At 59.1% G+C, this 9,814-nt stretch overlaps 1 protein-coding gene across 1 annotated transcript; it reads right to left on the reverse strand.

The window, feature by feature from the left end:
* Positions 1 to 8,099, reverse strand: LOC147090010 (AP-4 complex subunit mu-1-like). Its single transcript, XM_085977206.1, has 5 exons — positions 7,953 to 8,099; positions 7,566 to 7,613; positions 6,972 to 7,022; positions 6,088 to 6,205; positions 1 to 571 (listed from the first exon to the last, which is right to left on the reverse strand). Exons 1-5 carry the CDS (start codon positions 8,042 to 8,044, stop codon positions 380 to 382), a joined length of 501 nt encoding a protein of 166 aa, XP_085833332.1. The 5' UTR covers positions 8,045 to 8,099; the 3' UTR covers positions 1 to 379.
* Between the last annotated feature and the right edge of the window lie 1,715 nt (positions 8,100 to 9,814).

A 9,814-nucleotide genomic window follows, 5' to 3' on the forward strand; every position in this document is an offset into this window, starting at 1 on the left:
TGACTTTGTTGAAGGTTTTTATTTATATTTTATTTAATTGTACATTTGTTCAGAATACACTGATGAGCGTGAGGGGTCAGCACCGCCCAGATACCTCGCTCCGATAGAGACGGGTCAGCACTGCCCAGATAACTCGCTCAGATAGAGACAGGGGTCAGCACTGCCTAGATACCTTGCTGCAATCCAGACAGCCATGATCTGACTGAATGGCCTCCTGTTGCTACGTTCCTAGGACAGGGTGCTGACTGACTCACTGCGACCCTGTATCCGACCCTGGGCGACTCACACTTTAACTAATCCATTTCATATTTCAGTAATGTGATTCTTAGCCGCGACGCCATCAACATAAATAAACCCTGACCCACATTTCCACTCCCATTCATATGCGGATGACGTAGGAGTCACTGTGCGTGACGTAGCGGACCCAGCGATGAGGCAGCGGTGACTGCAGGGCAGAAACGCGCAGGAATCGAATCTGCAGCCCCGAGCAGGTGGTCATGGGCAGCTCGAACTGCATGCAGACGGGACCGAGCTCCAGCAGGGATGAAGCACGCAGACTCGGGACCTCCAGCTACAACACAAAGGGAAATAGTTAGCCAATGCTTCTCCTCTCTGCCAGCAACAGGGCGAGAAGCCCGTCTTCCCAGCAACAGGGCGAGGGGCCCGTCCAGTGTGCAAATGCAGAATTGCATAGAATTTACACAGCAACGGGCCGTTTTGGCCCATCCACTCCGTGTTGTGTGTACCTCCACACGAGCAGCGTCTTGATACCATGTACCCGCCCTGTTCCCAGATCCTTTATCTCCTTTTGTCCAGGCTCTGGTCTAACCCATTCTCAAATGATGACCTGGTCTCTGCTTCAATCACTAACTCTGCTTGTGCCTCAGCCCCACATTGCTCTGTGTAACCGCCCTTTAGAACCAGCCGCTCTCGTTTCGGATGGATTTATAGAATCCTTCACTCTGCCTTTTTATATTTGATTGGTTCCCGATTCTCCCTCATCCCACTCCTATCCTCTTTCCGTATTTACTCAGTTTTCTCGAGTCCCATATTTCAGTCTGTTTTGAACCCAAAACTGGGCATCCATGAGGCGCTGTGGGCCATCAGCAGCAGCAGAATTGTATTCAACCACAATCTGTAACCTCATGGCCCGGCATATCCCTCACTCTACCATTACCATCAAGCCAGGAGATCAACCCTGGTTTAACGAAGAGTGCAGGAGAGCACGCCGGGAACAGCAGCAGGCATACCGAAAAATGAGGTGTCAACCTGGTGAGGCTACAACACAGGACTACTTGCATGCCAAACAACGGAAGCAACATGCGATAGGCAGAGCTAAGCGATCTCACAACCATCGATCAAATCAAAGCTCTGCAGTCGTGAGTGGTGGTGGACAATTAAACAGGAGGAGGCTCCAAAAATATCCCCATCCTCAATGATGGTGGAGCCCAGCACGTGAGTACAAAAGACAAGGCTGAAGCATTTGCAACTATCTTCAGCCAGAAGTGCCGAGTGGATGATCCATCTCGGCCTCCTCCTGAGGCCCCCAGCATCACAGATGCCAGTCTTCAGCCCTTTGAATTCACTCCACGTGATGTCAAGAAACGGCTGAAGACACTGGATACTGCAAAGGCTATGGGCCCTGACAACATTCCAGCAATAGTACTGAAGACTTGTGCTCCAGAACTAGCTACGCCTCTAGCCAAGCTGTTCCAGTACAGCTACAACACTGGCATCTACCCGGCAATGTGGAAAATTGCCCAAGTATGCCCTGTCTACAAAAAGCAGGACAAATCCGACCCGGCCAATTACCGTCCCATCAGTCTACTCTCAATCATCAGCAAAGTGATGGAAGGTGTCGTCGACAGCGCTATCAAGCGGCACTTACTCAGCAATAACCTGCTAACTGACGCCCAGTTTGGGTTCCGCCAGGGCCACTCAGCTCCTGACCTTATTACAGCCTTGGTCCAAACATGGACAAAAGAGCTGAACTCAAGAGGTGAGGTGAGAGTGACTGCCCTTGACATCAAGGCAGCATTTGATCGCGTGTGGCATCAAGGAGCCCTAGCAAAACTGAAGTCAATGGGAATCAAGGGGAAAACTTTCCATTGGTTGGAATTATACCTACAAAGGAAGTTGGCTGTGGTTGTTGGAGGTCATTCATCTCAATCACATGACATCACTGCAGGAGTTCCTCAGGGCAGTGTCCTAGGCCCAACCATCTTCAGCTGTTTCATCAATGACCTTCCCTCCATCATAAGGTCAGAAGTGGGGATGTTCGCTGATGATTGCACACTGTTCAGCACCATTCGAGACTCGTCAGATACTGACGCAGTCCATGTCCATATGCAGCAAGACCTGGACAACATTCAGACTTGGGCTGACAAGTGGCAAGTAACATTCGCACCACACAAGTGCCAGGCAATGACCATCTCCAACAAGCAAGACTCTAACCATCTCCCCTTGACATTCAATGGCATTACCATCGCTGAATCCCCCACTATCAACATCCTGGGGGTTACCATTGATCAGAAACTGAACTGGACCAGCCATATAAATACTGTGGCTACAAGAGCAGGCCAGAGGCTGGGAATTCTGCGGCGAGTGTCTCACCTCCTGACTCCCCAAAGCCTTTCCACCATCTACAAGGCACAAGTCAGGAGTGTGATGGAACACTCTCCACTTGCCTGGATGAGTGCAGCTCCAACAACACTCAAGAAGCTCGACACCATTCAGGATAAAGCAGCCCGCTTGATTGGCACCCCATCCACCACCTTCAACATTCACTCCCTCCACCACCGGCGCACTGTGGCTGCAGTGTGTACCAACTACAAGGTGCACTACAGCAACTCGCCAAAACTCCTTCAACAGCACCTTCCAAACCCGCGACCTCTACCACTTAGAAGGACAAGGGCAGCAGACGCATGGGAACATCACCACCTACAAGTTCCCCTCCAAGCCACACACCATCCTGACTTGGACCTGTATTGCCGTTCCTTCACTGTCGCTGGGCCAAAATCCTGGAACTCCCTTCCTAACAGCATTGTGGGTGTACCTACACCATATGGACTGCAGCGCTTCAAGAAGGCGGCTCACCACCATCTTCTCAAGGGCAATTAGGGATGGGCACGAAATGCAGGTCTAGCCAGCGACGCCCACATCCCATCAATGAATTAAAAAAAAAAAAAAAAATTTAATCCTAGGCAGAGACTTGAAGCAGTTTCCATCCTTAAATGGAGTATATTTACTCAAACTTTTCAGCATTTTTCAAAATATACCACTGTTGGTCTACAGCATTGTCTCCTCCCAGCTCACACCCCCTCCTGACTCAGCCCCCAACCTCACCCTCCACCCCCATCCTCACTCCCAGCTCACCCCCCATCCTCACTCACTCCTCACCCAGCCCAGCTCACCCCCATCCTCACTCCTCACCCACCCCAGCTCACCCCCCATCCTCACTCCTCACCCACCCCAGCTCACCCCCCATCCTCACTCCTCACCCACCCCAGCTCACCCCCATCCTCACTCCCCATCCTCACTCCTCACCCCCCATCCTCACTCCTCACCCACCCCAGCTCACCCCCATCCTCACTCCTCACCCACCCCAGCTCACCCCCCATCCTCACTCCTCACCCACCCCAGCTCACCCCCATCCTCACACCCCATCCTCACTCCTCACCCACCCCAGCTCACCCCCCATCCTCACTCCTCACCCACCCCAGCTCACCCCCATCCTCACTCCTCACCCACCCCAGCTCACCCCCATCCTCACTCCTCACCCACCCCAGCTCACCCCCCATCCTCACTCCTCACCCACCCCAGCTCACCACCATCCTCACCCCCCATCCTCACTCCTCACCCACCCCAGCTCACCCCCCATCCTCACCCCCCATCCTCACTCCTCACCCACCCCAGCTCACCCCCCATCCTCACTCCTCACCCACCCCAGCTCACCCCCCATCCTCACCCCCCACCCACCCCAGCTCACCACCATCCTCACTCCTCACCCACCCCAGCTCACCCCCCATCCTCACTCCTCACCCACCCCAGCTCACCCCCCATCCTCACTCACTCCTCACCCACCCCAGCTCACCCCCATCCTCACTCCTCACCCACCCCAGCTCACCCCCCATCCTCACTCACTCCCATCCTCACTCCTCACCCACCCCAGCTCACCCCCATCCTCACTCCTCACCCACCCCAGCTCACCCCCCATCCTCACTCCTCACCCACCCCAGCTCACCCCACTCCTCACCTACCCCAGCTCACCCCATCCTCACTCCTCACCCACCCCAGCTCACCCCCATCCTCACTCCCTCCTCACCCACCCCAGCTCACCCCACTCCTCACCTACCCCAGCTCACCCCATCCTCACCCACCCCAGCTCACCCCCCATCCTCACTCCCTCCTCACCCACCCCAGCTCACCCCCATCCTCACTCCCTCCTCACCCACCCCAGCTCACCCCCATCCTCACTCCCTCCTCACCCACCCCAGCTCACCCCCATCCTCACTCCCTCCTCACCCACCCCAGCCCACCCCCATCCTCACTCCCTCCTCACCCACCCCAGCTCACCCCCATCCTCACTCCCTCCTCACCCACCCCAGCTCACCCCCATCCTCACTCCTCACCCACCCCAGCTCACCGCCCATCCTCACTCACTCCTCACCCACCCCAGCTCACCGCCCATCCTCACTCCCTCCTCACCCACGCTCACCCCCCATCCTCACTCCCTCCTCACCCACCCCAGCTCACCCCCCATCCTCACTCCCTCCTCACCCACCCCAGCTCACCCCACTCCTCACCTACCCCAGCTCACCCCCATCCTCACTCCTCACCCACCCCAGCTCACCCCCCATCCTCACTCACTCCTCACTCACCCCAGCTCACCCCCATCCTCACTCCTCACCCACCTCAGCTCACCCCCATCCTCTCACTCACCCCAGCTCACCCCCATCCTCACCCCAGCTCACCCCATCCTCACTCACCCCAGCTCACCCCCATCCTCACTCCTCACCCACCCCAGCTCACCCCATCCTCACTCACTCCTCACCCACCTCAGCTCACCCCCATCCTCTCACTCCTCACCCACCCCAGCTCACCCCCATCCTCACCCACCCCAGCTCACTCCCTCCTCACCCACCCCAGCTCACCCCCATCCTCACTCCTCACCCACCCCAGCTCACTCCCTCCTCACCCACCCCAGCTCACCCCCATCATCACTCCCTCCTCACCCACCCCAGCTCACCCCCATCCTCACTCCCTCCTCACCCACCCCAGCTCACCCCCATCCTCTCCCTCCTCACCCACCCCAGCTCACCCCCATCCTCACTCCCAGCTCACCCCATCCTCTCACTCCTCACCCACCCCAGCTCACCCCCATCCTCACTCCTCACCCACCCCATCCTCACTCACTCCTCACCCACCCCAGCTCACCCCCATCCTCACCCACCCCAGCTCACCCCCATCCTCACTCCTCACCTCCCCACCCCAGCTCACCCCCCATCCTCACTCCTCACCCACCCCAGCTCACCCCCATCCTCACTCCTCACCCACCCCAACTCACCCCATCCTCACTCACTCCTCACCCACCCCAGCTCACCCCCATCCTCACTCCCTCCTCACTCACCCCAGCTCACCCCCATCCTCACTCCTCACCCACCCCATCCTCACTCACTCCTCACCCACCCCAGCTCACCCCCATCCTCACTCCTCACCTCCCCACCCCAGCTCACCCCCATCCTCACACTCCTCACCTCCCCACCCCAGCTCACCCCCCCATCCTCACTCCTCACCCACCCCAGCTCACCCCCATCCTCACTCCTCACCCACCCCAGCTCACCCCATCCTCACTCACTCCTCACCCACCCCAGCTCACCCCCCATCCTCACTCCCTCCTCACTCACCCCAGCTCACCCCCATCCTCACTCCTCCCAGCTCACTCCTCACCTCCCCTCCCCCCCCAGCCACTCAATCTTCCTCACCCACCTCATCCATCCCACACTCCACTCCAGGGTCCCACGCCCCACGCCCCACCCCCTCCCCAGGCTCGGGCCCCGTTGATTAAAGGGTCTCCGCCCCTCTCACCTTGAATAGAGCAGAGAGCTGCGAGCCTCCGGGGAAGCGGGGAATCTGCCAGCGCACCGACCTGGTGCTGGGCTCCAGCTCCGCACTCTGATCGGGGCTGCTCAGCTCCTGGGAGAGGCTGCAAAAATAACCCGCAGGTGAGTGACAGTCAGCACACAAGCTCATCACTGGATCCCGGTACAGGATCACACGCCCCCGACTGGATCCCATCTCGGGACCAGACCCCCGCCCCAGACTGGCTCTGTACTTTCACCCCATGGTATAGAAAGAATGACTTGCATTTATATAGCGCCTTTCACAACCTCAGGACGTCCCATAGCGCTTTACAGCCAATGGAAAACTATTGGATGTGTAGTCACTGTTGTAATATAGGAAACGCGGCAGCCAATTTGCGCACAGCAAGCACCCACAAACAGCAATGAAATAATGATCAGATAATCTGTTTTCGTGATGCTGTTTGAGGGATACATATTGTCCAGAACACTGGGGAGAACTCCCCTGCTCTTCTCCGAAATAGGGCCTGGGGATCTTTCACCCGAGCGGGCAGACCGGGGTTTAACGTCTCATCTGAAAGACCGTACCTCCAACAGTGCAGCACTCCTTCATTACTGTCCCTCGACAGTGCGGCGCTCCCTCAGTACTGTCCCTCGACAGTGCAGCGTTCCCTCAGTACTGCCCCTCCGACAGTGCGGTGCTCCCTCAGTACTGCCCCAACAACAGTGCAGCGCTCCCTCAGTACTGCACTGGGAAGTGTCAGCCTGGATTATGGGGCTTGAGTCTCTGGAGCGGGACATGAACCTACGACCTTCTGACTCCGAGCCAAGAGAGCTACCCACTGAGCCATGACTGACCAAAGGAAGTAAAGTGAAGATGTATTTTCTAACCTTGCAGTCCCTTTGGGCACAGGCAGGTGCACAGTGACGTTCAAAGCCTGACTATAAATCGAGAGAAAAGACAATTAGTGACACACACAAACAGTGCAGATAGGGGCAGATCATAGCCGTGTCCCAGGGATCAATCGATGAGAGGCAGAGAGACAGAGAGAGTGAGACATAGAGAGAGAGTGAGAGTGAGACATAGAGAGAGCGAGACATAGAGAGAGCGAGACATAGAGAGCGAGACAGAGAGAGCGAGACATAGAGCGAGACATAGAGAGAGCGAGACAGAGAGAGCGAGACAGAGAGACAGTGAGAGATAGAGATAGTGAGAGATAGAGACGAGGCCGGACTGAACCAGACAGACAGACAAAACCGACCCAGACAGACTGTCAGACAGGGAGAGGCGCCAGACCGACACAGACAGACAGACCAATCCGACCCAGACAGACAGGACCAACACAGACAGACAGACCAGACTGACACAGACAGGGAGACAGACAAGACCGACACAGATAGACAGGAAACAGACTGGACAGACCCCGACAGACACAGACACAATAGTTGTCATTACTAAGGCCCTGTCTGAAATCTTCGACTCACCTCTTCGGAGGCAAATCACAGCGGAGCTTGAGATAGGCCATCATGCGGCTGTGGAAGAGCGAGAAGAGTGAACGTGAAGAGGGAGCTCAGGCGGTGAGCACAGAGCAGAGTGCGGCTGACAATCAACTTTAAACACACCCCGACCTGGGAAACGGTGCTGTGTGCTCCAGTGTCTGCCAGAACCGAAACACTGTCCCACCAACCCCTCACATCCCAGCCCAGGAACACGGCCCAGGTCAGCACACACACTCCGACACCCGCCCCAAACACACCACCCAACCCCAAACACCGTGTCTTACCCCGGGAGTGGGTCACCAAGTATAGCCTCAGTCTGTTACCCGGAGGTTATAACAATGGATTAATACTGGATTTAATCAAGTCTCTTACTTGCTGTTAGTGTCCTTGTCCACAGTGGGGAAGAGCCGGAAAGGGAGAGAGGCTGGAAGATCATCAGACAGCTGGTACTGCATTAATGTCATCTAGAGAGAGAGATCAGCGAGCTTCAGAGACTGCGAGGAAGTAGGGGCCGGCGGGGAGAAGCAGGAAGAGCGGGGGAAGAAAGAGAGGGGAGAGTAAGGAGGGGGGGGGGAGAAAGGGCGAGGAGGGGGGAAAAGGGCGAGGAAGGGGGGGAAAAGGGCGAGGGGGGAAGGGCGAGGAAGGGGGGAAAAGGGCGAGGGGGGAAGGGCAAGGAGGGGGCAGAGGGGCGAGTAGGGGGGGAGAGGGCGAGGAGGGGGGGAGAGGGCGAGGAGGGGGGGAGGAGGGGGGGGAGAGGGCGAGGAGGGGGGGGAGAGGGCGAGGAGGGGGGGGAGAGGGCGAGGAGGGGGGGAGAGGGCGAGGGGGGGAGAGGGCGAGGAGGGGGGGGGGAAGAGGGCGAGGAGGGGGGGGGAAGAGGGCGAGGAGGGGGGGGAGGAGGGGGGGAGAGGGCGAGAGGGCGAGGAGGGGGGAAAAGGGCGAGGAGGGGGGGAGAGGGCGAGGAGGGGGGGGGAGAGGGCGAGGGGGGGGGGAGAGGGCGAGGAGGGGGGGGAGAGGGCGAGAGGGCGAGGAGGGGGCGAGGAGGGAGGGGGGGGGGAGGGCGAGGGGGGGGGGAGGGGGGGAGAGGGCGAGGAGGGGGGGGGGAGAAAGGGCGAGGAGGGGAAAGGGCGAGGGGGGGGGATGAGGGCGAGGAGGGGGGGAAAGGGCGAGGAGGGGGGGGGAAGAGGGCGAGGGGGGAGAGGGCGAGGACGGGGGGGAGAGGGGCGAGGAGGGGGGGAAGAGGGCGAGGAGGGGGGGAAGAGGCGAGGAGGGGGGGAAGAGGGCGAGGGGGTGGGGAGAGGGGCAAGGAGGGGGGGAGAGGGCGAGGAGGGGGGGAGAGGGCGAGGAGGGGGGAAGAGGGCGAGGAGGGGGGGAAGAGGGCGAGGATGGGGGGGGAAGAGGGCGAGGGGGGAGAGGGCAAGGAGGGGGGGAGAGGGCGAGGAGGGGGGGGAGAGGGCGAGGAGGGGCGAAGAGGGCGAGGAGGGGGGGAGAGGGCGAGGAGGGGGGGAGAGGGGCGAGGAGGGGGGGAGGAGGGGGGGAGAGGGCGAGGAGGGGGGGAGAGGGCGAAGAGGGGGGAAAGGGCGAAGGGGGGGGAAAGGGCGAAGGGGGGGAAGGGCGAAGGGGGGGAAGGGCGAAGGGGCGAAGGGGGGGAAAGGGCGAAGGGGCGAAGGGGGGGAAAGGGGCGAAGGGGGGGGAAGGGCGAAGGGGGGGGAAAGGGCGAAGGGGGGGAAAGGGCGAAGGGGGGGGGAAGGGCGAAGGGGGGGAAAGGGCGACGGGGGGGGAAAGGGGCGACGGGGGGGGAAAGGGCAACGGGGGGGGAAAGGGCGAAGGGGGGGAAAGGGCGAAGGGGGGGAAAGGGCGAAGGGGGGGAAAGGGCGAAGGGGGGGAAAGGGCGAAGGGGGGGAAAGGGCGAAGGGGGGGGAAGGGCGAAGGGGGGGAAAGGCGAAGAGGGGGGAAAGGGCGAAGAGGGGGGAAAGGGCGAAGAGTGAGAGGGGCAACAAATATACATTCCTTTAAGGCACAGAATAAGGGGTCGGCATTTAGGACTGAGATGAGGAGGAATTTCTTCACTCAGAGGGCGGTGAATCTTTGGAATTCTCTCCCCCAGAGGGCTGTGGAGGCTCAGTCGGTCATTATATTCATGACAGAGATCGATATTAAGGGAATCAAGGGATATGGGGTTTGGACAGGCAAGTGGAGATGAGATAGAAGATCAGCCATGATCTTATTGACTGGCA

Source organism: Somniosus microcephalus, unplaced genomic scaffold (assembly GCF_052327205.1).
Source record: "Somniosus microcephalus isolate GS21.2 unplaced genomic scaffold, FLI_Smic_1.0 unresolved_chr4, whole genome shotgun sequence".
In the NCBI taxonomy this organism is placed as follows: domain Eukaryota; kingdom Metazoa; phylum Chordata; class Chondrichthyes; order Squaliformes; family Somniosidae; genus Somniosus; species Somniosus microcephalus.

What these genes read in the sequence shown, in the direction of transcription:
- LOC147090010 (XM_085977206.1), bottom strand. Translation starts at nt 8,044, where the DNA reads ATGACATTAATGCAGTACCAGCTGTCTGATGATCTTCCAGCCTCTCTC. An exon ending in GACAAGGACACTAACAGCAA is followed by an intron (nt 7,614 to 7,952) that starts GTAAGAGACTTG and finishes GCTCTTCCACAG; the next exon opens with CCGCATGATGGCCTATCTCA. An exon ending in GTGCCCAAAGGGACTGCAAG is followed by an intron (nt 6,206 to 6,971) that starts GTTAGAAAATAC and finishes TTATTTTTGCAG; the next exon opens with CCTCTCCCAGGAGCTGAGCA.